Source organism: Halichoeres trimaculatus, unplaced genomic scaffold, assembly GCF_033239565.1.
Source record: "Halichoeres trimaculatus isolate MK-OKI-2021-1 unplaced genomic scaffold, fHalTri1.1 fHalTri1_scaffold_18, whole genome shotgun sequence".
Lineage (NCBI taxonomy): Eukaryota > Metazoa > Chordata > Actinopteri > Labriformes > Labridae > Halichoeres > Halichoeres trimaculatus.
This window is the reverse complement of record NW_027437196.1, coordinates 13,944,525-13,970,643: the sequence shown is the minus strand read 5'-3', so window position 1 is coordinate 13,970,643 and position 26,119 is coordinate 13,944,525. Positions and strand designations below refer to the sequence as shown.

Below are 26,119 nucleotides of genomic sequence, written 5' to 3'. Positions count from 1 at the left end.
TGGAATTGTGTTCCATCTGCTTACATTAAGGAGGCATGCTTTATAATGTATTCTGCATACTAAACATGTTTTGGCTTCACTTGTGGAGAGCTGTGATGTTGTCCATCTTTTTATCCAGACTATGGGTGATAACGCTCTCAGCATTTAACCTCCTGAATCAAGAATTACAGCTGAATCATGAATAGCATGACACATTTATGAGTTTTAATACCCACGTCAGGATATCCAGGATCCATCTTTCTCATTTCAGAGGTTCCTCAGCTCACCCACTTTCTCCCCCAAAGCACCCAGGACAAACATGAGGTCCTCCTAGTCGCCCTCGAAAGCCCCATTGGTGGCTCCCTGGCATTCATTCTTCTTCCGGCACTTGGACAGGATCCTGTGGAGCAGGCCGGGGGATCTATGCATCTGAGGATTGGAGGCCACTGCAAGCTGGGACATAGAGCTCTGGGGCCTCTTCACCAGGAAGGGGCCCTCGCTCTGGCCTTGGCCCCCATCCAGCCCTCCTCCCGCTCCCCCTCCTCCTCCTCCAACTCCTCCTTTGCTCCCCCTCTTGAGCGCCTGCAGAATGTGACCACTGGGGGACAAAGAGGAAATAACAAACACAAAGGCGCTGTTTATTCCTCATGACCCAAATTCCAGCGCGAGCAGACAAGACAGGCAGCGCTGAGCTGCACAGAGGACTCTGTGTGTGAGTGTGTGTGAGTGTGTGTGGGGAAAGTTCAGAGGCAGGCTGTCAAAAATAAATACTCCTTTACTGTCAAATAAACACAGAGAGAAAAAACACATTTCTACTGATAATTTAAATTTGAAAAGTTAATTTGATAAAACTTCATCCAGTGTGGTGACCTCCCAGAAAAAATTGATGTATCCTTTAAAAAATTATATCTTTTTTTTTGGTTTACACGACAAAATGTGTTTCCTTCACCTTCTACTCATCTTCCACTAATTAGATGCAGTGAGAGGGTAAAATTGATGTGCGTGAATTAGTGCATGTGTGTGTGGCTGTGTGAGTGAGCGTACATGCGTGTGTGGTGTGAGTGTGCATGTGTGTGTGTTTAGGGGGGGGGTTAGCAATCAGTGTGCTTTGTCGACTAATGAGGGATGAGAGGGGCCACCTGTTCAGGGGTGCTGGGCCGAGAGCAAAGAGATGGGATTTGATGTTGGGGGATGTGTGTAAGGTTTGGTGTTAGAACAGCTGCTGTGTGTGTGTGTGTGTGTGTGTGTGTGTGTGTGTGTATGAGTGAGTGGGTGGTTGTGAATATGTGTGTGTGTGTGTGTGTGTGTGTGTGTGTGTGTGTGTGTGTGTGTGTGTGTGTATGTGTGGTTGTGAATATGTGTGTATGCATGAAGTGTATCCATGCTCTCATTGAGGGACGTGTGTTTTCGTTGTAGGAGCTGTGGACTTACTTTCCTTGTCCACAGCGGGAATCGTTGTTGCAGGATGAGCTTTTCAGAGAGATACTTCTTCTCATAGCTTTTGGAGGAAGGTTCACCTGAAAGCAAGAGCGTGTTTGAGTTCAAAATGTCACTTTTTTCATACAAACCTATCAGACAGAGGCAACTCACGATTGGTTCTCCTCTGCTCAGTACCAATACATGTATTTGTTCTGTTTTTGATCACAGAAATGAGCATGCCTTGGCTAATTTATTTTCGTTATAAATATAAAAAAGGGAAAATCTTGGTGCATTCATACGGTGGCTAGTAGGTGTGAGACAACTTGCAAAAGCCACAACGCAACAGAAGCACAGTCACAACACAAGTTAAAACAGGTTGGTAATCCCAACAGACACAGAAAAGTTAAAGTAAGTTCACAATTTTCTTTTTTAACTTCATCCATGAAAAATATAGTTTGATGGGGTGTCACCTTGTAACAGTAGTTATATTTCTTATATATTCATATTTACCTGTAATATGTCATCTTACATTCAGCTTTTAGAATCAGTCACGACACAATAGCATCAGTTATATTCATCATAGCAGAAGAAATAAAACAAACAAAAATATTTACTTGTTGCTTTTGCAAATCAGCTGACACATATCAGCCACCGTACATTTATGACGCCTAACACACTCAACAAAATGCAGACCTCAAAAAATGATGGGGAAAACAGTTCTTTCCAGTGTACTGAATCAGTAGAATCAGTTCAGTAAAGTGATTCGTTCAAAAGATTTTGTCACTGAATGATTCAGTACTTTTCTGCGGCTTTCCCTGTGAATCAGAAGTAAATGAGCTAAAATACAGTTGAACCTCAAGTTCTGCTCACAATCATACTGAGTGTGGTAAGTACAGGTAAAGGTGTGTGGGAGTTTGGGAACTGAGAGCTGCCAAGACAACCATCTGTACTTCCCCCAACCATTCGGTTTACTACACAAATGACTCACTCACTGTTTGATTGAACAGAAACTCTGAGTCTCTCTCTTCCTCTCAGTCATTCAGTGAGTGATTCTTGAAGTCGCGTTCATTATGATCACTGAATGACTGACCGAATGTGAATGACTGAGTGCAAAGAGACACAAGACAGTCGAGAGGAGAGCACAACTGAAGTTGAGAAATGAACGACTCTTTTCAGCAAATGATTCAGTTCAGTTCATTCACCTGGATAATTTGTTCGTTTTGAATGAATCGTTTGGAGTGAATTATTTGCAAACAACACATCACTAGCTCAAAAACCTCTGTAAATGGATGTCAGACAGGACATTTTAGTTGAAAGGCCTAAAACTTCAGATTCGAACTTTGAACACAGGAAAAGTTTAAGGGTAATCTAATTACACAGAGAGGCTTGTGCTCTGGGAACCCTTGATACTACATTTCCCACAGTGCACCATGATGTAGCTATATACATATTTTTTACCAGATAATTCCTACAGCTTAAAAGGCAATGAATCTATTGCACTAATGTAACAAGTGTGAAATGGAGACTAATTTAAGATGTTTTTGCTTTTTTAAAAAAAATTTGAAGTGACCGTAATGACGTCATTTTTTGTATGTATTTTTAGAGCAACAGATCACATTATATAAAAAGAAACAGTACAATGAAACAGTAAGACCTCTTTTTTTTGTAAGTTTTGATATTTTTATAACAACTCCGAAGCAGCTGGTAGAGTGTCAATGAGTTAAGATCTTTCAGACCTTAGCTGCAGTGTGAGTGCAGCAGGAAAAAAACAAACAGTAGCATGAACGACCTGTCCTCTGACATTTAGCAGCAGCAGCAGCAACAGCACAGTCCAGTAATGCTGCATTGCTGAGCTCATTCAGGCAGCCAACCAACCTGGCTCAGCTCCATCACACAGGAGGCGGGGAAGAAGCCCCGCTGTCCGTCCTGCAGCCGCCCAAACCACCTCCCCTCCTCGTGTTTGGACAGGACGAGGATGACGTCACCCGGAGTCAGCTCGAGCTCATCAGGCCAGTGTGGTCTGTATCTGTGCACCACCACCATCTAACGGACCGAGGGGGGATTACAGAGGCAGCTTTGAATCCACGTTTTTTATTTATTTATTTATTTTTTAAAGATTGCAGATGCCAAAAAGAGGAGACACTGAGTGCTTATCCTACCAATAAAAGCTGCAGTCTCTGTTTGGGCTACCTGCGCACTACAGGTCAGAGTCAGTGAATGAAGAGGATTAAGTGTCAAGACTTAGAGATTAACTGCTGGGTAGTGAAATAGAAACCCTAAATCTGGGTCTACTCTTCATTATGTGTCCCTACTAAATATGGAGCATGTTTTTCAGAGCAATTAGACAATTAAAAGTCATTATGGAGGTACAGGAAATTGATCTTTATATAACATCACTGTTAAACTCTATCAATGAATCTAATAAGTGTGCATCTCTTTAGTTTGGCAATTTGATTGATATTCCTGCAGAGTAAGCTTTATAAATGAGAAGTACAAGACAAATAAAAGATGTGCTTTGCTATATGCATTTTCAACAGATAATAGTTGAAGGTGAATGTTTGACTTGCCTTTTCAGCTTCTGCTATATATCGAAACCTTGCTGTTAACCATGAGAGTGGAGATGAATCAGCAAAAAAAGGTTAGTATTTCATTTCAACAGCTGCAACAACAGTCTCTTCAAATGAATGCATGCACATGAGTATTACAGGAACAGCTCACAGGGAGAGACAACTAGTGATTATTCATTCTTGATGTGCCATCCTGCAGGCAATATCCATGTAAACAGTGTCATGCTAAGGCTGAGCCAAAAGCTTCCTCACAGATATGATTTCACTCACCTTGTGGAGCAAGGACGGTGGTGAATACTTCAAAGTGTTCATTGCTGTGCATGTAGATGCGCTGCATCTTGAAGATCTGACACTCGCACACTGTCCACGGCTCCTGCTCTCCCTCTGCACTACCTTTAAATAAATGCAGCTGACTAATCCACTGCAGCAAAGGCTGGAGCAGGACACAAGCAACATGTCCTGTGGGGACAGCACGCACACACACACGCACACATACATGCACGCACCCAAAGGGTAAGATAGAGGACAAAAAAATATTACACAGCAGAAAAATGTCTGATTTTCAGATTAATAGGTCATACCAGAGAGTGTTTTGTTAATTAAGCACAACAATCTCAATATCAAAAATCATGCCTGACTGCCTCATCCTCATGCCACTGTCTATTGTTCTTTGACCATCTGGTCACATGGGAGAGGAGTATTGGAGGCTACAGCCACTGCTTCCCTGACATAAGCTAGAATTCATAATTTGAACATGTGAACGGGTGCTTGATTGATTTTAGGTTATTGACTGTGTCCCATTTCCAGCAGCCTGGATGAGCAGAGACAAAGATGAATGGGCTTGGGACAGGGTGGCGGACAACTCAGCAGATGGTGATTTAAACAAGCCCCCCCCCCTCCAACACACACACACACACACACACACACACACACACACACACACACACACACACACACACACACACACGCACACACGCACACATGCACACATGCACACATCCTCCTGGTTGGGTGTGAAGGAGCTTGGCTGTGAGCTTGTGTCAGCGATTAAAAAGCATCCATCAATACCATGAGAAATCACTCAGGCAGACTGATATATTCCAACAGTGAAGCTCTGCTGCAAAGCTTCAGCTATCACCACAGAGCACACGTCAAACTTTTACTGCTGGGGCCAAAGATGCATTTTTTATCTGAATTAACTGTGATCAGGAAGTAAACTTGAAATCCTGTCAGGAGTGCAATGCATTGGCAAGAAGTGTGTTTGCATTGAAAGAGGAAAGGCCTGTAAAAGGATGAGATGTCTGATTAACCTCATTATCCTTGGGCTGAATGCAAAAAGCTTTCTGTGGCTGCAATCTTTGAGGCCCTCCTTCAGAACAGGTAACATGGGAGTTTCACACTTGTGGAGGTAAAATTCCATTAGTCAGAGTTTTCTTATGATAAAAAAAAGCTGCATTCAAAGCGCTCTGAAAAAGCTTCTTACGTGCAAAACTGTCTGAATGTGCCCAAGGTGCAAATTCTGGCTCTCCTTCTCTCTTTTCACTGCTCCAGTCTAGACATCAAGGCCAAGGCAAAGCCTTTACATAACCAAAAAGCGCAGCTAAGCCGCTTAGACACAGATTTGATGTTTACTTCACAGAAGAAGAAAAGAAAAACCGCGGCTTTCTTCATGCCCAAGCTTTTATCTGCCAAGTCAAGCCGGTGGAGCTTTTGTAATGCACCTGGAACAAAGTCATACGGTCAAAAGCTTCAATCACATTAGTTACATCAAGCTTTATCTCTCCATTGATAATACGTTAATTCTGTTAATGAGAAGCTTCCACTGACCTCAGCTTGGGTTTGCTGCTGCAGTGACGCTCAAGCAGCTTTGTGAGAGTTTTTAACACCACTGTGAATAAAAGATATGTAAAGCTTCGTTTAACTTGACTTAATATGCAAATCTTTGGACTGCCAAAAAAATGCACAAACTTCACACTGAGGTGTTCTCCCTGTGAGGTGACAGAGCCATGCACTGCACCACCAGGCCATCCTACCGTAAACAGATATAAAATGTCCCCTCAACAATATTTATATTTATTCAAATTTTGTTAAGAAGCTGTAGGAGATACAGATGCAACAGCAAACGAACAAACAAACAGTTGGGCTTTGAAGGCTCCTTTTGTGCAGCAACAACAGTAGAGGGAGTCCTTTCGTCCTAAATTATCAGCACAGTTGGGATTAGGTCAAAGACACAAGGCCTCAGACAGATGATAATGTGATATTGCTCTCAAAGTGGACTAATAAAGATAATTTTGACTACATTTTTTATAATGTTAACACTCGCTAAGTCCTTTGTGGTACAAAATGTATGTCGTACTCTCTGAAGAGTTCAGATATGGAATTATCAGCTCAATACCTTTAATTCCTGAGGATCCACACCAAAGCTAGGTTTACACTAAAGAAGAAATCTCAAGAAAGAAAAAAATGCTACATCCTTCAAATTTTGTTTGAAGAATAATAACACCCATAACTGTGCAACCTGCTGCTCTAAGCTTATTAATTAAATATTTCAATTATTATCCTGGTACAAAATAGTTACCCTAACATGTGTAAATAGCTTCAAACAAACCCTCATAACTATTCTGTTATTGATCTGAATCTCTCCAAAGTGGCAGGTAGCACAGCTGTTAATGTCAAAAACACGCTCCTCTTTTGTAGTTAAAAAAAAAAAAAAAACACAAAATGCAGCATTTGAGAAAAATTGACATAAAAAAATCTGTTCTTTTTTTATCACCTTAAACAGCTTCTGGCTAACAGGAAGGACTGTCTGTACAGAAGTTCCCGAACCATTCTCACCTCTTTTTTAATGCTTATTCCCCCTTTTTGAAATCTTTTTTTCTTTTATTCCCCAAATTTCCTTTTCTTCCTTGGAATACTACAAAATTTTATTCTCAGGGGCATTTTCTTCAAGAACTCTGACAGCACAATGTTTTTCCAACCCATCACAACTGGATTTAACTTCTGCTGAGAATAAGCGTCACGAAGCGTTCAGCCAGTGTCCCTACAACTAGTCACTATGCCTCTAGAGGCCCTTCATCACTCATTTTCAATTAAGAAGATCTGAATAAAAGTGTTTTTTCTGCCCCAAATGGAAGCGTAAACAATGTTAGTTTCCACAGAAATCATTTAGAATGCTAAATTAAAGCCAAAATTTTGTGGAGAAAAAAAATTGATTGACACAAAGAAAAAACTAACTGTCCTTGAAAGTATGCTAAATAAGCATATTGATATTGCTTCTACAGAAAAAAGACTGTTTTCACTTTGCTTCCTTATAGAGTCATAAACTACTATGCATCATGATTATTTTGTCTGTTTATTTTGCTGTATTGTTACTGTAGACTGTTTCCTGTGTTTTGATAAGTTACAGCACTTCCATTACTCATAGCTCAACAGGTAAATAAGTATCTGTTAACAGTTGCTATAGCAACCTGTTTGATTCTGAAGTAGTGTAGGGTCAGTGTTGATTATTTAATAGTTAGTTTCAACCAGACGATCTGATTGGATGACAGAGATACTGTTTTTCTTAACGTATTCACATAACATACATGTACTACTTTTATATTTTTTCTTCACTGACACAGCACTGATGCCGTCTTTACAGATTAAAATACTTGTTTTGATCATTTACACATTTTTGCAAGTTTTCTAAATTTCATACCAATTCACAACAGGTGAGGAAAAAACGCTTACATATTTTATTTTTTTTAAAGTATTTTTCATTAATTCGAATACTTCATGACTTGTATCCATGAACACAGATCAGATATTTCCAGATCTGTCAAAAGTTGTAAAGTACACTGAAAAAAAACGGAAAAATCCAGCTCATTTCCAGCGTACCACCACAGTCATTTCATATCAGATCACTTAAGTCCAGTTCAATGTCTCTGATGCCAAGGCACTAATACAAGACTTCTGTAGTCCTCAGCGCTTCCCTGGTTTCCCTCTCCTCTTATTTCCTCCTCCAGCTTTCCCCCCTTTACCTTTCCCTCCCCCTCCCTTCCCCTTCCCTTTCCCTGACATGTTTCCTTTGCGTCCTTTCTTTCCTCCTCCTTTCTTGTGTTTGGCTGCGGCCTCCTCTCTGTCCTCCTCTCTCATCTGCTTGTTCACAGCCTTGGTGATGTCCAGCTTCGGCTTCTTGCTGTCCATTAGTTTCAGAAGCTCCAGTTGTTTATTCTTCTCGTTAGAGAAATCTCCAATGAGAGGGTCAAACTTCCTCTTCTTGCCCTGGTTTTTGGGGGCTTTCTCTTTGGGCAGACAGTCCTGAAACCTACCCACCGATGCTGTGGAGGTCCGAGCCACACTCACAGCTTTAGCGAGCTCATCTTTGGACTGCTGAGCTTTAGGGGTCAGCCCCACTCCAGGTATTTTGACCTTTTGTGCTCTAGCGATGTTCTTCAGTCGGTTGTACTCATTTTTCGCCACTCTCTCCTTCTTGGCTTTGTTGCGTTTGGCGAATTGGTCCTCGTTGGGGTCTGCAGTCTCTGGTACCTCAATCAGCCACTCTTTGGTGTCATCCTTGGCTCTTTTGTAGCCCCAACGCCTCCTCCACTCCTTCGCAGTCTCGTCCCACACCAGGTTGGTCTTCTTCTTTTTCTGTATACCCTTCAGCTTAGCGAACTCTTCCCATTTGGTCGGAGGTCTGGGCTTTGGAGGGGGTTTCTCTCTGGGAAGACGGGTGGCGGGGTCCGGTAGTTTGGCCACAATCGCCTCCTGGACCCTCTCCGTTGGTAGTTTCCAGATTTCGTTGATCAGCAGCTGCGTGTTGTCACGCGCTAACGCCCGCAGAAACTCGTCCTTTTTCTGGGCTCTGAAGTCTCGCGGCTCGATCCGGTTTTTGTCACAAGCCAGCAGGTTTCCGATGTCAAACTCCAGGTCCAGCTCCTTCTGGACGGAGATACTTTGAAGCTTTTCGGCCTCTTCTTGCTCAGCCTTGGCTAACAGCGCCTCCACACTGCACGCAGCCATGTTGAAAAGTGTTCACGCCACACGTGGGTTAGGGAAAAACACGGAAAGTCTCTTCCGGGTCATGGTTGTCATATTTTGGTCCTGTCGGTGTCCACATGGGGGTGACATAGTTCCATTTCCTTTTCTGTTTCTTTGAGTTCACGAACCGTTCATTGTACATTATAAACAAGACACTTATTGATGAGCAGAAAACGTAAAGTGAAAAAAAAAAAAAAAAAAAAAAATTCAACCTCAACAAAAAATGCACTAAAACTAATTTATTCCTTTATGTAAAAATCCAAGTTAGATAAAGAAAATGCTTTTAAACATCAAAATACATTCAAGAGGTGAAAAATTTAATGAAGTTAATGATATATTAGTAGCTTATGTATTTCTAATAATGTATGCTAATTGAACTCTTAGAAAAAACACCGCTGCATCCAATCCCTCATCCTTAGTTTTTTGAACATTTTTTTTATTGATCAACTTTTCATGAAATGGGAAGAATAATTAAGAGATAAAGGCACTGAACTGTTTTTTTAATGGACAATAACAGTAATAATAATAATAATAATAATAATAATAATAATAATAATAATAATAATAATAATAAAATAAAACAGTAAATGTGGATAAAATAAACAAAATAAAAATTAAGTTAGATGCAAGGCAACGTGTTTACCACAGTGAAATGGTAACCATTAAACCAACAAAAGTAAATTGTACATAGATGCATGTATTAATTGTATGTCAACCTATATTGGAACCAATAAAAAATCAAAAAGGGTTGTTTATTATTAACTTACCAATGACTTGAAGTCATACTCACGTGATTCCTAAAGTCAACATTATTGAGGGGTGGGGGGAGGTCTGAACTTTTTTATAGTAAAGCAATGTATTCCCACCCCCTCGTCTTAAATAAATAATAAAGAATACAGTTAGTCTCACAGCTTCTACTGTGGTGTCTGTAAATTTGCCCTAGAAACAGGTTTAGTTTTATCACAGAAAATTTAATGGGAACAGGGAATTTCTCATGGTTGTAAAGGAGGTTGTGTTTTTTCACGTTTTATTTTATTGCTTTGTTTTAATTTTCTTTTCCTTAATCTGAACAATACAAATCCTAACAGTCCAGGAACATGCCTGACACCTCAAGCATCATGGGGCACATGAAACGAAAATAAAAAACAAACAAACAAACACTGTTGTATACAACAATAAATCAGCTTTAGAAAAAAGCCTATTTTAGTTATTTCATTTCTTTTGTGCTTAAATCTGAACTCTGTCCTCTATACTTTCATTTGTTTTGAGCTGCATGCCATTTTTAAGTTGTAATAAACTTCATTAAAGGATAACTGTTTTTCATCAGAGTTGTAATTAATCTGCTTCCTGCTCAGTGATATATATTCTTTACACTTCCACAGATCTAGAAAACTTTATACTTGTCCTTATTTGCACTGCAAACATAGAAAAGAATAGAAGAACACGAGGGAGATGAGGAGGGGCTCCTTGAACAATTAACTGGCTTCTTGGCGCAGAACAACGATGGTCTTATTATTTTGGGCTGCAGTAATTATATTCATTGCCACACTTGCCATGTGAATGCTAACATGGTGACAGGTCCAGAGATAAGGTCACAAGTGTTGCTGTGATTGGAGATGTGAGGAGGAGCTGAGTAATTAGTGGCTCAAAGTCCCCATCCTGATTTGGAGAAGGCTATAAGGTCCTCAGTGACGTGAATGCATATTGTCCAAAATCACCCGATGTAAACTGAGTGCTCTAGTCAGTCCCTGGACTTAGCTGCTTTTGTCATCTACAGTCCACACTAGTGTTGCAGGCTTATTACGGATTTTTGATCCAGTGTGAATCCAACCAAACCGGATTAGCTCTCCATGATGTTTCTTTTGTGATAGAATACACATCACAGGCTGGATAAAGTCCTCTTTCATCTGTGACCATGAAGCAAAAGCATCGGCACCCTCCATAAATGTGCTTAAGACGGATACAGAAATAGCTCCGACACATATTGCTGCTTTCTTGTGATAAATCTCTTTCAGATTTATTATTTTTATTTCTTGGCTTTTGGGTCAAACCCTTGATGTTTTTTTTCTGAGGAGTTTGAATCTGAATCTGTTTAACGGACATAATCCCACCTGAGTTCACTCTGAAGCTAAAGCAGAGTGGCTTATACACTTGAGTAAGTAGGAAACAGCAGCTAGATTTTGCAATAAAAGACTCATCAGAGGTATACGATTAAAAACAAACCCAAAGAACTAGAACTAAACGTTTTTAATCTTATGCAGTGCTAGATAACACAACTTTCCAAAATTTGACATGATATTTCATGGTACGTTACTGTATTTGTTTGCGCATTCGATCAGCTGTAGCATGTTGGTGCTAACCAGCGCTAGGCCTGATGTTTCCCAAGGAACTGAGTAGAAGGGGCAGGGGTTGGCATGCTGGTACTGTGGTGAGAGCTAAGAAGAGACAATATCGACCTCTCCTTCCATCCATGGTTATGGGGAATGTAAGATCAATCTCCAATGAGATGGATGAGCTAGTTGTGCTAACCCAACACCAAAAAAAATACTGGCAGAGAAGCATTGTGCTATTCACAAAGACATGGCTGATGAGCTTACAAATGACACCAGTGCCACAGAGGAGGGATTTCACCTGCTGTTGACAACAGGAAAAAGGAAAAACTAGACTGAACAGAGAGGTGAGGAAGGTCAGCTCAGTGCTGGGCTGCCCTCTGGACTCTCTGGACTCTGTGGAGGTGGTGGCTGACAGGAGAATGATGGCCAAGCTGTCGTCTCTGATGGGCAACACCAATCCATTTCAGTAGACTCTTTGATTTTTAGCACCTATTTTGACCGGATCTCTCCTGTTTAATAGGTAATTGATCAGCCTGAATAAAACATTGACAGATGAATAAAACCAAAATCACTCCAGTTCATTCTATACCGACAAGAATCATCCAGTTTGACTACATGTTTTCTCCTCCTTTCTTTCACATGTGCATCAGGTGTTGCCCTTGACAGTGTTTACATTCTTTCTTTGTTTCATTCTATTCAAGTCTCTGCAAGAAGAACATTCAAAGAAACATGTCACGGTGCCAATTCAGTCACTACATGAAATGTTTGCGTTCCAGGTAAAAGCCCTTGAATCTTTTATGCAAGACGTCATTTTTTCTTTATGGTGAAAGAGGTTCTGAAATGCCTGTGGTGTGGTGATGACTCAAATCTCTTTTTGCACATTCCTTATGAATGGATACATCTTACAAGTGGTTGAAAAAGCAGCAACAAACTCATAGCTGTGGTTTTCATTGTTTGTAGTACTATAAAGACTGTTGATGCCATTTGAAGTCTGTTTATACAAAAAATGCACAGAGGGAGACAGATTTAGCCATTTTGCTGTTTTTTTTTTTTACAGATTGTCAAGCCTACTGTGTTTACTAAAACTTTGTGTAGGTATATGTCTGCAAATATTTGTTCATGAGGAATGCATTTGTGACAATCTGAGGTTCTGTTTTTGTCATCTGCATTTTTAAATATCAGCTGACTGGATGCCATCAAGAACAAAAGATCTGAAAGGGGAAAGAAAGGGCATCTTTTCATGCAATGACCAGCTCCAGGCTGAAAATTTCCCTCCAAAAGTTGACCTGTGAGCATCAAAGACGAGGTGAGAGTGCCAGAGGGAGAGGACATAGAGTGCCAAACAATTTTAGCAGCACTATTCTGGCGTAATCAGACATGATTAGCAGCAGACACTTGACTCATTTATTTATAGCTGCATAATCACGTAAAATTCTTTGACATGCCAGGAGGGAGGAGCTTTTTTTTTTTTTACACTCTTTTCCAGGATCTATTTTTTGCCTTGACAGAGACAATATGTAAGCTTCACACCAAAGTGTAGGATAAGTCTGCTTTACCACAGGGTAAATAAATGACTGATTAAAATGCAAGGAAGGATTTTCTAGTTTCACATGTGTCACCACGGGGGGTACAAGAGGCTTAATATTCCCTGAACATACAGTGAACTATAGATCCATCACTCTGGTAAATATCATGGCTAACAGCTTCACACAACATGGTTTCTCCGAGAGGGATCGATAAACTGTGCAACTGTGTGTCCAAGCTAACCCTAAGCTGCTAATGCAAATATAAAACAAAAAGCACATGACTGCACTGTGATCTGATAGGCTTAGGCACTTTTGCAGATTACATTCAGCACTTCCTGTTTCCATGGGGAAAGGGAAATGAGCGTCCCCTGGCGAGGAGAGTTTAGTTGGCTGACAGTTGAGGTCAGACACTTTATTGATCTGCTGCTGTGGATGGGACAGAAACACCATTTGGCTGTGAGCAATGCTTCACAGCTGCTAAACCACCGTCTGCGCCACATGCTATCTCCGTCTGAGCCAGAAGATAAACTGTGTCATGTGTTTGTTTTGTTCAGGGGCGAAGGAGCACCATTTAAATGGGATCATGTACAGTATTTTGACATCTTTATGTTTAAGGTAAACTTAAAGATTTCAGTTTGGCATGGGGCCACTGCTGTGTTGACTGGTCTCCAAACAAATGCGACAAGAGATAAGGTAAAAGAGAGTTAAAGTTAAGAGGATTGTGCTGGAGAGGAGCAAGGGCAAACACTTCTTAAAGTATGATGAAATCTATGAAAGGCAGCAACAGCTAAAATGCTAGCACCTAGCCAAAAGCTAAAGCACCTGCCTGCTTTTTAGAAGCTGGTCTTCTGCTATTGAGCATAAATCTGAAAAAGGCTTTCATTTGTATTTTTTATTTTACTATTTGTTGTGAAGCTCTGACCAAAAACACCTGAATGGTTGCTTCTCCAGGGGGATAGAACGAACCAGGGGCTAACAGAGTGGCTAACTGGACTATAAACAATCCAAGAAGCTCTAACTGGAAGCTGTATATTGTTAAACACTGGCCTGTCCACTAGTCATCATACATCATAAATAAAAAAAATCAGCTGAATTTTAGGACTGCTGAGTTTTTCATTATGCTGCTCTTTGGGGCTTGACCATAGACTGTATAAGTAATGGACGTAGCATTAGTGACGTCACCCATCTGTTCCTGAAACAGTGGCTGTTTTCCAAACAGCCTACTGCACTAGCAATGCCTTCTTTTTTTTGGCTAAAATTCAGTATGTAGTGGGTAATATGCAAAAACGTGCAAAATCTGCAGTATGCCCAAAAATCCCAAGATGGTTTTGGTGAATCACCGCCATGTACTGGAACGAGTTGGCATTATAATTACAACACAACACTAACGTTAGACGGTCCGTGAGATAAGAGTAAAGTGATGCAAAAGAAACCAGTAGGTCTCAGAAAAAGGGTTTACTTCTACAAATTCATTTGCCCATATAAACCACTAATTCACTTTTTTTTTAACCATGTGTTTTTTTTTTCATCAGCTGTAAAAATAAAAATTCCTGTCAGATTTATTTTCAGTAAATGATATAACCTTTGGTGTGAGATTAGATATCAAATATGATGATTCTGTGTGATATTATTAACAAAATAAAAACTAAAATGCTGAGATCTTTCCATGGATTGTTTTATACATTTATAATAAAACAAAAAAAACCCAAAAGAACAAAACGTAATCAGTAGCTCCGCTCCCGAAACTGGAAACCAGAGTAGTATACTACAAAACAGACCCAACAGAACAGTCATACTACATACTACAAGCAAAAGCAGTAAGTAGTATAGTGCCTACTGCATACTACATTCACATGTAGTATGCAGTAGGCGGTTTGGAAAACAGCCAGGCTGTGTCCGAAATCACTCCCTATTCACTGTATAGTGAATACGCCATTTTGCAGTGCTGTCCGAAATCTGAGTGAGCATGGTCATTCACTATATAGTCCACTCGATGTATCCCACAATGCATTTTGAAAAGTAGTGTAGTAGTGATGCTCACTATATGAGCAATATTTATCATCATGCATTTCAGTTCAAACAGAAGAAATGGCTGATTACATGATTAATGATTACTAATAGCATGAAACAACATTAAAAACTGTCAGAGAATCACACTTAGCTCCCTGTTTAACTTTCGGACGAGCCCATCTCACAACTTTGAGCTGAGAAACAAACAACAAGGACGTTAGCCTTTGCCTTAAACCGTTTCACATGGGTGATGCATTCACTGGACCTTGTAATTCTTAAACACAGCATAAGTTCCGCGCAAATATATGGTTTATTTATTTAAAAATAATGTGTAATAAATGTTTCTATTATATTTGGCTGTTGCAGAAAATAATCTAAATATAATATTAGGTATCACTAAAATAAATACTATTTTGCAGTTTTTAAGAAAGGATATAACTGTAAATCCCTAGCCAACTGTGAGCGACACAAGAGTAAATACATCACTGTCAGCGGCTGGGGAATGCGTGAGTAGTGTCTGAAATGTTGTTTTAATTTAGCTGATTGATTGGACTATATAGTCAACTACATCTAATTCACTATATAGTGACACAACCCTAGAGTTTTGAAAGAGGCCATATTGGATATGAGGCAGGCTTTGAGCTTCCACACTAACAGCTATGGAGCGCCCACCTGTCAATCAGCTGAGCCGTGCCACTGATTTGCCTTCTTAATATTTTCTAAACTACTGAGTTGGAAATAAATTCACCCCTTGTGCAGTGTGCGCCTTTAGAGAAATTTACTATTCAGATGGAGGACTTTTTTGTACCAGGCTGTTAACATGTTCATTTCTGGTGTGAAAATGGCTTTTTTTTGACTCAATGTGTATGTGGCCGTCCTCAAGCAGACACTCAAAGAATTGCAGATTTTGGCTTTTCCACATTGCCTCATATTTCTAGTCGTTTCCGCTTGGCCTGAATCTGTTTTACAGCCAGTCTCAAGTGGCCTACAGAGGAACTGCAATTTTTGGCACCGTAATGATTTGGCCTTTGGCTTGTGTTGTATCTGTGTCAAGGTTTAGCTTTCCTTGTGGTTGTTGTTTCCCTTGTGTGTTTTTGTCTTATGTGGCACGGTTTGGTCTTTGGTGGTTCCTGTTTTGTTTTGTGGATTCTGGTTCGCGTGTTTCTTTGTGCCAGTGGCTTTGTTAAATTTTTGAGTTTTCTGTATCTTAGTGTTTCCTGCCTCTGTGTGTTTCCCTCCCCTGGGATTGTCCTCATTGTCCTCACCTGTGTCATTAGTGTCACCTGTCTTTGATTGTCCCTATGACTATTTAGTGTCTGAGTCCTTGGCCTTTGGTGTTATAGCATCTTGTTTTCCTCATGTGTTCCCGAGATTTTTTCCCCTGTGGCTTTGCTATTGCATAAGTTTTTTCATGATTTCTTGAGATTGTAGAGCATTTGGACTTTTGCTTTTGAACTTTTGAGTTTTGTTTTATGTTTTTTTTTTTTTTTATCTGGGTCCTCCCCTGCTTCTTGTGTTTCCTGCTGACATGTGACAGGCACATCTTTAGTCACAGCAATGGCGTAAACTGCTTGGTGTTACCCATCTCCCTGGAGCCAGGTAACATCTGCTGATGCGTCAACAGGAAATCACAGCTGTCGTCTTCCAAAGGTGCGTACCTTCCCTGTCCACCTGACACGACTGACTCCGCCCATTTGCTCCCCAAAAACCTGGCTGGGTTCCTGGACCCAGCACGACATAGAGGAAAGAGTCCTTGAGATATCATTCCAACCAAATTACCTCAGTATGTGAGTCCGTTAGGGGGTAGACGATCATGAAAGTGAGCGTATGGCATACGTGGCCATTGGAGTGTGTATGTGCTGCAGAGGCTCTGTGCTGGATGCTGGAATCAGGCTGAGCAGGTTAATGTCGGTGTCATGACAACTTCCAGAGGTCGTCCCTCAGTTTGGTATTCAGCAGCACAGTTGGAGCTTATCGCAGTGACATCATCAGGTACACCCTGTTCTCTGCTAAGCCACGGCCTGCACAAAGTTCCCTCGAAACTTTGGTAGAATAATGATGAAGAAAGACCCTCTCTGTCTCCTTCGTTAACTGCCGACGCGTCATAGTTCATTACATATTCATCTTTTGCACTGCAAAGTGCCATCTTCTCCTTTAGCTCTGTAAAAGAATACCTCTCGTTGTTAAACCTTTTGAGCGGAGCATAAGAAGTGCACAGGCATGATGATTAAATCTGTGTCGTCAAGCCTTTTCTTCAGTCTTTCACCTCATAATCATGTTAAATGTCCTGTGGGCCTCATGACTTGTAGAGTATCTTTAAATAGCTTGTTATCTTTCTGCAGCCTGTGGTATTTTCACATACTGATAATTAGATCCAACACTCACACACACAAAGGAAAACAGTGTGAGAAGGAGAGAAAACACCAACTTTTGCCAAAACTGCAGCCTAATGTGTCATCGCGCCCCTCGGGCAGAGCCTGAGAAATCCTCTTTGAAGCTTCTGTGCAGCTCCAATAATGTGGGGGCTCAGTGCTGGGCCCCTACGTGATTCAGGGCCCTTATTGATCCCTTGTTAATTAGTCTGTAGGTGCACATTGGCGCATAATTAGACTGATACTGAGCTTAATGAATGCAGACAGCAACTCCTCAGGGGAGTTGTTCACTGCAGGGAGGCTGTACATCCTGGTCAAAAAGACGTGTCGTTGAGGAAAGCTTTCCTAACATAAATTCATTACTTCTCCTTCCTGCTCATTATTCTGCTGTGTGAAATACTTAAATTTGATGGTTAAAACTTCTTGATGATAGTTAATAACTCTGAATACAGACAGGATGGTGCCAGCTTGTTTGGCAAGTGGTCCGTCTTCATCCCCCTCTGCTTTGGTTTGGTTTGTGGCTGTTTTTCTTCCCATGTTTTGGTTTACAGGATGTTACTACTCCTCTCATGTACGAACACCAAGCTTCTTGGGGTGAGCTGAGTCTGTCAGTTGGGAATCAGAGCGCAAGCATTTCCCCTTTGCTTTTAAACATCCCTGGTTACCCACGTCGTTTACTGCCGGGTCAGGACACTGGGAGAACTGGCTGGTGTTCTGGTCAGATTCAATGCCTAGGTTACCTGGGATCCACTTTATTTGATCCACCTTATAACCCTATTTCTACCAAGCAGTCTGGTTTGGATCAGTTAAACCTGATCCTATTTGCATTTCCACAGCCAACCTTACCCCCTCATGGTAGGTGAAGGTAAGCCAGATGTTGATAGCTACGTCAGCTACATAATTATGTGACGCCATAGCAGTGTGACACAGTGTCCCCTCTAATAAATCCAACCAAGAAGAAAAACATGACACAGTAAACATAAAGCAATGATGCAAGACATCCAACAATTTGTCTTCTTTGTGTTTTCCATGTGACTCTTTGTTAAAAAGCGCAATCAAGCTTTGTTTCAGAGAAGGCTGTGTGTCACCAAGAGAAAAGCAGCCACTGTCGCACAGCAATTGACGATTCCTTCAACCAATCAACGAACTACAGTGTTGTAGCTCCACCTTCTGGGATTGGATCAGTTTAGTCTGGTACCCCTACAGAAAGGTCCCAAAAAGTGGGACGGTTCGTCTCAGTCATGTGTGGGGACCCACCCCGGGATAAGTCAGGTTATGGTTGAAATGGGGCGTGTGATTAGCGCTGCCAATCTCAGGTCATCAACTGGTCTGCCTTTCCTGACATGAATGCTGCCGTGCTTGGTCCGTGTACTGTGGCCTGACCTCACAGCCTCATTTTCACTGTATGATGCTCTTTTTTCAGGCAGTCCAGTTTATTGTCTAATTCCTCAGATGTGGCCTTCTTCCCGTTCAGCCCTGGCCTTATGACCCCACTTGCACTCTCAGATGTGCATGTCAGCAAGCCGAGAGGGGATGGAGAAAGGACAAGCTTCAAGAAATCAGAATTATCCCTATACATACATGGGCAGAGTTATGGGATGGGTTGGGTAACAGAGAAGTTAAGGGGAATGCACCTTTAACAGGCAACAGAATCTGTTGAAAATGCAGATTGAACAGCTCTAATGTTTTGATCTCACTCTAACGTAAGTTAAAATTTTCATACAAGTGGGCAGCCTGTTGGGTTCACCAGTTCCTCATACATTAGCATAATGTTATCTGAAAAAAGCTGGACAAGATGCACACACTTTCATGTAGCCTATAGCACTGATTTTATGCAATTTAATGAGCACTCATCACTTGGTTCAAAGTGTGCTTTGAGGAAAGATGGCAAGCCGTTCAGATGACGTCCCCTTCACATGCTTTATCAAAGACAAGAAGGCTTTTAGCCTTTAAGTGCTACTCAAATTGACGCCAGCTGATTTGATGGCAATGGACCATGGGAAGTGTAAGAAAAAAAGTGATACTGAAAGAAATTGTTTCAAACAAAACAGACGTTCTGACCATTAAATTGGCCCTGTGGAAGTGCTGTCGTCTCTCTTGTGGGCCGCAGGTCATGCTCTGCTGATGGTTCAAGAGGGATTTGAAGAGTCATTTGAACGTAATCATTTTTGAGCAGAACAGAAAAGTTTTGAGTGGGAGAAAGCAGAAGTACAGATGTAAGGGATGGCTGCAAACCTACAACATGGGGTCAAGTTAAGGTTATATATAGCGTGACCATATCTTAAAACCCACAAAGAGTAAACCCTACCCTGGCTTCTGGAGATACTGCAAAAATATCCAAAAGACACTGAAAGAAGGCAAAGTAGCTTTAAGGAAATTTAATTTACTCACAACATTTCTTTTCTGTCTGAAGTGAAAATTTTTGTTAATGTAAACATAAGTAATGCCCCATAACATGTCCAATAAAAAGAAGAGATGTAGTCCATCGCTCAAAAATATATCTCTTGTGCAAAAATATTAATTATGCCAAAAAATCATCAGAGGTCATCCATTCTTGTTTTATTTGGGCTAATGTAAAAATATAAACAATGGCTAAGAATAAAAGAAATTAGAAATGGCAGCGGGCAGTCAGAGTATATTTTCTGTTTTGACCTGGGCGAAAGAGTGTTCACGTTATGACTCATGCAGTGTGCATACTCAACACCTTGAGAGGTTGGTGCATCAGAATAATGCCAGTAGCCCAGTGCAGAGCTTTGTTATAAATATTAATGGCTTGTAAAACAAATCAAGCAAAACCTGAACATTTATGATTTTGCAAAATCCTTCTTGACATAAATTTAAGACCAAAAAGAAGGGCATGTCCAGGCAAAAGAGGATGTATAGTCACCAACTACAGGCCCATCTCTCCACCTCACCCAGGCTAGAACAAAGCTAGGTTGAGTCAAACTTTATGGTGTAGCATCTGCTAACAAAATCTATATCAGGAACGAATGGGGGACGTCACAGAATCTTCTTCTACATATTTCACAGTTCATGTTTCAGACACAATGAAGAGCCATTACATTGTAGTGATTCTGGCACCTCCTCTGGATGAAACTGGTACTGTTAGTCTGCGATCAGGTTTTCATTTAAAGGTCCCATATTATGCTCCTTGTCTGCAGTTTAATATGGATCATTTATGTCTTCATGAAATGGTAGTAACATGTTTTGGTCCAAAAAGCCAATAAATCAAGCACAGCAGCATTGTTTCCAGGCTCTCATAGCCCCTCTGTTCAGAATGGTCTGATTTAGTGGGTGTGACCTTCATATGTAAATGAGTCACCGCTGATACTGCCCTGCTCTTCTGCATCACTGAGAGGCTAACTGCAGCTCAAGTTAGCATCCTGAAGCTAACACAGAGACAGGGGGACACTGAGGAAAAGCTCTTACATCTGCTCCACAGCACACAGCATTTAAAATACTCACATTTCCAGGGTCTGAGGTTTGTTGGCGGATGGTTGGTAATGCAGATGCGGGGAGGCAGGGAACGGGTTCGGGGGTATCTGCTCCGGTGGACCTATCAGGTCAGACTTGCTCCTGATTGGTCAAAAAAGGGAATCGCTGATGTCGGCAAACCCCGGAAATTCAATGTCACATTTTGTGGGCTGGGAGGTAAGGCAAAGACCCACAAATTTCACTAAAAGACTTAATAAAGTGATTTTTGCATAATATGGGACCTTTAAAATGAGCTCCATCATGACTAACACAAAAATGTGACACTTGCAAATGTGCAATTATGATTAACCACACTAATGTTAATATTCATTTTTGTGAGACTGCGTTTTTTTTGCCAAATAAAGGTTTTTTTTTTTCAGGATGCAGCTAATAAGGTCAATGTAATGTAATCCTTAATTGCTCCTTAAAATGAACTGTATTTGTAAGATTGCTAACTCTGACTGCCTTGGTTGAGAACAACAAAATCCGGTTATGTCAAATGTCTGTTTTTCCAAACCATTGTTTTGTGCCTGACCTCATTTAGATCTGCAGCAGGTGACGCAGGTGAATACTCTCTTTTGTATAAAACGCTGCGTGCAGAGCATTGCATCCTGAATAGGCAGAGATTCCAAAAACCCCGGGGGGATTCTGCACTACGCAACATGAGCAACCCCTCCTGTATCAGTCAATGTTGTTGAATGAGTCAGAGGTGCGGTGCTCATTAACAAAAGGGCAGAAGTCACCTTGCTCTCCTTATCCTCAGGGCTACTGACACTTGGTGCTAACAGAGTGATAGGGTGTCACTGGCATACTAACTATCTCTGTTTGACCAGATTCATATCAGGGCTGAGATATTATGATATACAGACCCCCTCCTGCTCTCATGACTTCCTCTCAAAGTGACTCCTGTCAGCCAGTTTGCTTTGTTCTCCAAAAAGTTATAAGATCAATGGTGTGATTAAATGTCCGTCACGCATCCTGCGCCCCTTTGGCCTGACATGATGCAACAGTCGCTAATTGCAAGCTACATTCACCCAAGTGTCCTCTTCTTGTTGCATGACAGACGCCAAGCAGCATCAGGGTCCCAGGGGAAGTTCCCGTGCTATAAATAATATGGATCACATACATCTATGCAGGGACCCTCGAGCACCGGTATGCTCACTTTGATATGGAAATGAAATCCCCCTCATGCCCTGGAGTTTGAGTAAGTGAAACAATTTAGAAGAATTTCTCAAAGTGTCTGGGGTTGAGAATACTTAAACGCCCGTAGTTCCTAAAATAACATTTGCTTTTGGAAGTAAAAGATAATTTCTCTTAAACTGTGTGAAATCACAGGAACTATTAGCCCTAAAATTTGCAGTATGCTCAGACTAATTAGTTGATTTTTTAAATGCTGGGGCTTATTTGGCCATGAACACACAATGTGCTTATTTGCATTTAAAAGCCAATTAATTTTTTTATTTTGCAAGTGTTGTACAAAACATCCTTTGAAAATGAATGCATTCATTACAATACAGTGTTGAGTCATTCATATGATGATTGCCTATTAGCAGAATTTGTCCTCCCTAAAAGATTATCATAAGTGGAGAAAAAAACACGAGGCCCCTTCTAGAAATCACAACAGCAGGTGCCAGACGCAGATAAAGTGCATCAGCGAAGGTGAACGGCGGTCACAAATGGACCCTTCAAAGTGTAGTGCTTAAGTGCCTCCAATGTACAGCCTCAAATAAGGCCACTAAATTGAATCGGCACCTTTGGCGCCCCATTTTTTTTTTTTTTTTGATTTGACCTTCAGTGCATACAAACCTCAGATGTATGGCAGGACTGCCTTTCAGAAACCAATTTCATCTGAGGTGGGGATACAAAGAAGGAGAACCGGATGTAAGGGGCGTTAAAGCTGCACCCCTGAGAAATGAATGGATCTGAACCTTTCAAACAGTTTTGGGCCTCTGCGTGCAAAGCAGGTTTTCACCTCCTTCATCCTTCAAAGAGGATCTTTTTCTTAAATAAACATAGTTTCAGACTGTGGCAGCATCTAAAGGAGATTTCAAAAGAAAGTGTAACACATCCCCGTCTTAAGTGTTTCGAATAATCTGGTGTTTCCCTTCTTTTGACCACATTTTCTCTGGTCTCTTAGGTAAGTGAAGCAGAAGTGATGAAACGTGGGACTCACAGGGATGTAAATGGAAAAAGATATCAGGATTTTAAAGGGTTATAAATATCTCTCTCTTTTGTTTCTTTAAATGCAAATTTAGACAAACAAAACCGAGGATTTTGATGAGAAATAAAAGCACTTTTCCACCGTCTTTCCAAAAACAAGCCCCACAAAGTGAAAGTAAACACCACCAGCACCATGATAAATCTTGTTTTTATTTTGAGCTTTTTCTTTGAGTCTTTCTCAGGCAGAGATTTATGTTTTATTTACACTCCGCTCATTTTCTCATTGCCTGCGAAGATGGTGTCAATGATGGTGAGCGACAGCCGCAAGGCCTCATCTCCATATGTACGCCCAAATAAAACATGATGATTCAGTGTCAGGATGATGACGGATGCTGGATGTGTTTTGTGATTCTTTACACGTCGCTTCAGGCCAAAGGGGAGGGATGCAACAAAGCGATATCTCTCCACTGTAATTGTGTGAATTGCTGCCGGCGATCTACAGCCTACTTGTGGTTAGTTAGGCCCCTGTTTCTTCTGCTTTGTTTGAAAAGTCATTGCCAACCCAAGTTAAAGTAAACTATGTCCACCCTGCGGCTCAGTGTTATATCAGAGAGCGCAGTGAGGCAGATGGCTGCTAACACTCCGCTCAGCCTCTCTATGCTGGAGGTATAGCAATGTAAAGATTGCATTGCTGGGGCATGAGACATACTCATGCATACATACATGGGTTCAGGGATACAAAAAGAAAAGAATGAGTGGCTTGCAGCTCAGCGCAGAGGAAGAGATAGGAGTTGAGCCATTATCCAAATCCCTCATCTAATTAATGTTTACATAACTGTGGCTAATGTAATTCATGCTCACCCATGCTGAGAGGGGTCAAGGAGCTTGGGGAAGCCCACCTGAGTTGACAATTGCCTGCGTGGGAGTTGTATGCACAGCCCAGTGAACTGGACACATCAGGAGGGATTGAGACGAGGAAAAAAAAACACTCTAATTACAAAAGCAGCCGGCACACAGGAGTCAGAGGGCAGCACACTCATCAGACTGAAAGTTCCTGAAAAACTTGTTTAGTGTAACCTCTTTGATTATCACATATGCTCTACACGATAAGTATTTTCTATATCAGTTTTAAATGTTAATTAATTCTTAGTTTATACTTTTCTTTCAAAGCATTCAGAATAAAATGAAGCCGCCATGACCTTTACACCTGACAGAAGAGGAAAAGACGCTGCACAGAACCGTGGTAGCTCATCAAAGTTCTTTGAGTGAGTTCTTTGGGGGGTTTTCATGGAACTTAAAGCCAAAAAACAAAGAAAAGGCAAAGTAATTTCCCTGTCTTACTACTAAGAGCATTAACGAGTAAACACAAAATATTTATTTAACGATGACTGTGCTGTAAAAAGAAAAAGTAAGATAAAATTTAAAAAGATACTGATACTTTGGACAGACTGTTATCTGTTGCTTTCCAAATGGTGGATTAACATTTATCTTTTTTTAAATCAGGATCAAGTTAAAACTTTTTTTTTTCTTTTTACATCAAACTTAGTGTTTCCTGTCTTGCGTGATTAGTTTAACCCTCTAACTAGTATGACTCTTCACAATTAAAACTGTGCATCAATACAAGTTTTTTTTCTTTTATAAGTTTTATTTTTTCCTGGCCTTTTATGCCTTCAATCAGAGAGGATAGGAGAGTGGTTAGAGCAGGAAACAGGGCAAGAGCTGGGAGTGTCATGCAGGAAAGGCGCCACAGGCTGGACTCAAACCCAGGCGGCCTATGCCAGGGCTTGCTTCAGGGGGTGTGCAAACCTTGACCTCGAGCCTCTACAGGCACCAGAATAAAAGTACTTTAAAGTCTTTGATTATTTATGTCATCATTTATAACTTTCTTTATTGGACGTATATTCACCAGTGACAGTGAAAAGTGAAATATAACAGAACACATACATATACGTATAAAAAATAAGCAACCAAAAAAAAAAAAAAATAGAATCTAAGATTTTTAAGTTTATTGGACAAAAGTAGCTCCTTCAACCACCTATTATGAGTCGAGGGTGTGAAGTGTTTCCAGGTAAAGAGAATGATTCTCCTGGCCAAGAGGGTGGTGAAGGCGAGAACAGTTTGCACAGCTGTAGAGGTAATAGGCTGTATGGGAGCGCCAAACAGGGCTAAGACAGGATTCAGATGATAGTTGTATCACATGCTTTGCTAAGAGTTAAAAAGATTTTGGACCAGAATGTAGCAAGTCTGGAACAGAACCAGAGCGTATGGGAATGATTAGCTGGGGACAGTCTATGATTTACACCAATTACAAGAATCAGTTACATTGGGGTAAATCCAAGAAAGCTTTAAGTTTTTATAATGAACTTTGTAAACAACTTTGCATTGTGAGAGGCTGTGTCGCACACAGATTGAAGAGGAATAAACCTGTAAGACAGGTTACCACGTTGCCACGTTAATAGGCGCCGCCCTGTTGGCTATGGCTGCCTGTTGCAGCAGCTTTCTCTTCTTTGTCTATTTCTTGTAATTGTTTCGTCTTTTTTTTCGTAATCTTTGTATTTGGAGTGGATCATTACTTAGTATGGCTCATTTGGTGGTCATGGACACCAAACTTTTTGTGGTTTCAGTGATATTTTTTCTACTTTTTCTCCTGTGTTTGTCTGGAGATCCTACATGTAACCATGGCCACTTTGTTTACATGGGAACTCAGCTGTTTGCAGCCTGTAGCATGTCAATGCTAACTGGTGTAAGGCCTGATGTCTTCTCACAAGGTGAGGAGAAGGAGGGGAGGACGACGCACTGGTCCTCCAGTGTGAGCTAAGAAGTGACAAGATGGACCTGTCCCTCCATCTATCGTTATTGAGAATGTAAGATTTATCTCCAATAAGATGGATGAGCTAGCCATGTTAACCCAGCAACAGAGGGAATACCAGAAGGCAGAGCAGCATCATGCTATTCACAGACATGGCTAACGGAGCTAACATCAGACACCAACGCCACATTGGAAGAGCTTCACCTGCTGTGAGCAGACAGGATCCAGGAGACAGAGATGGAGCATGACTGAAGAAGCTCAGTCCTGGACCCTGTGGAGGTGGAGGCTGGCTGAACTGGAGAATAGTGGACAAGCTGTCATCATCTATTTTCTTATGGACCTTTTTGCACTTTCTATACACTTTCTTACTTTTGTTTTCTTGATTGCTGCTGTGACTTCAATTTTGTTGTACTTGTTACTATGGCAATAAATTTCCATTCTATTCTAT

General features: G+C 41.0%; 2 protein-coding genes across 2 annotated transcripts; both read right to left on the bottom strand.

Moving 5' to 3' along the window:
* Nucleotides 1-309: 309 nt before the first annotated feature.
* Nucleotides 310-4,424, bottom strand: LOC141807552 (uncharacterized). The gene is made up of 5 exons (XM_074693655.1): nucleotides 4,236-4,424; nucleotides 3,966-3,997; nucleotides 3,274-3,441; nucleotides 1,411-1,496; nucleotides 310-577 (listed from the first exon to the last, which is right to left on the bottom strand). The coding sequence occupies exons 1-5, from the start codon at nucleotides 4,300-4,302 to the stop codon at nucleotides 310-312; spliced, it is 621 nt and encodes a 206-aa protein (XP_074549756.1). The 5' UTR covers nucleotides 4,303-4,424.
* Nucleotides 4,425-6,061: 1,637 nt separating this feature from the next.
* Nucleotides 6,062-9,010, bottom strand: rrs1 (ribosome biogenesis regulator 1 homolog). The gene has a single exon (XM_074692945.1). It carries the CDS (start codon nucleotides 8,967-8,969, stop codon nucleotides 7,926-7,928), a length of 1,044 nt encoding a protein of 347 aa, XP_074549046.1. The 5' UTR covers nucleotides 8,970-9,010; the 3' UTR covers nucleotides 6,062-7,925.
* Between the last annotated feature and the right edge of the window lie 17,109 nt (nucleotides 9,011-26,119).

Bases quoted from the DNA above. Each gene is read 5' to 3' on its own strand.
- LOC141807552 (XM_074693655.1), bottom strand. From the start codon at position 4,302: ATGCAGCGCATCTACATGCACAGCAATGAACACTTTGAAGTATTCACC. The intron at 3,442-3,965 runs GCAAGTCAAACA...TCGGTCCGTTAG, and splicing joins ATATAGCAGAAGCTGAAAAG to ATGGTGGTGGTGCACAGATA. The intron at 1,497-3,273 runs GTTGGTTGGCTG...TCTTGCTTTCAG, and splicing joins GTGTGATGGAGCTGAGCCAG to GTGAACCTTCCTCCAAAAGC.
- rrs1 (XM_074692945.1), bottom strand. From the start codon at position 8,969: ATGGCTGCGTGCAGTGTGGAGGCGCTGTTAGCCAAGGCTGAGCAAGAA.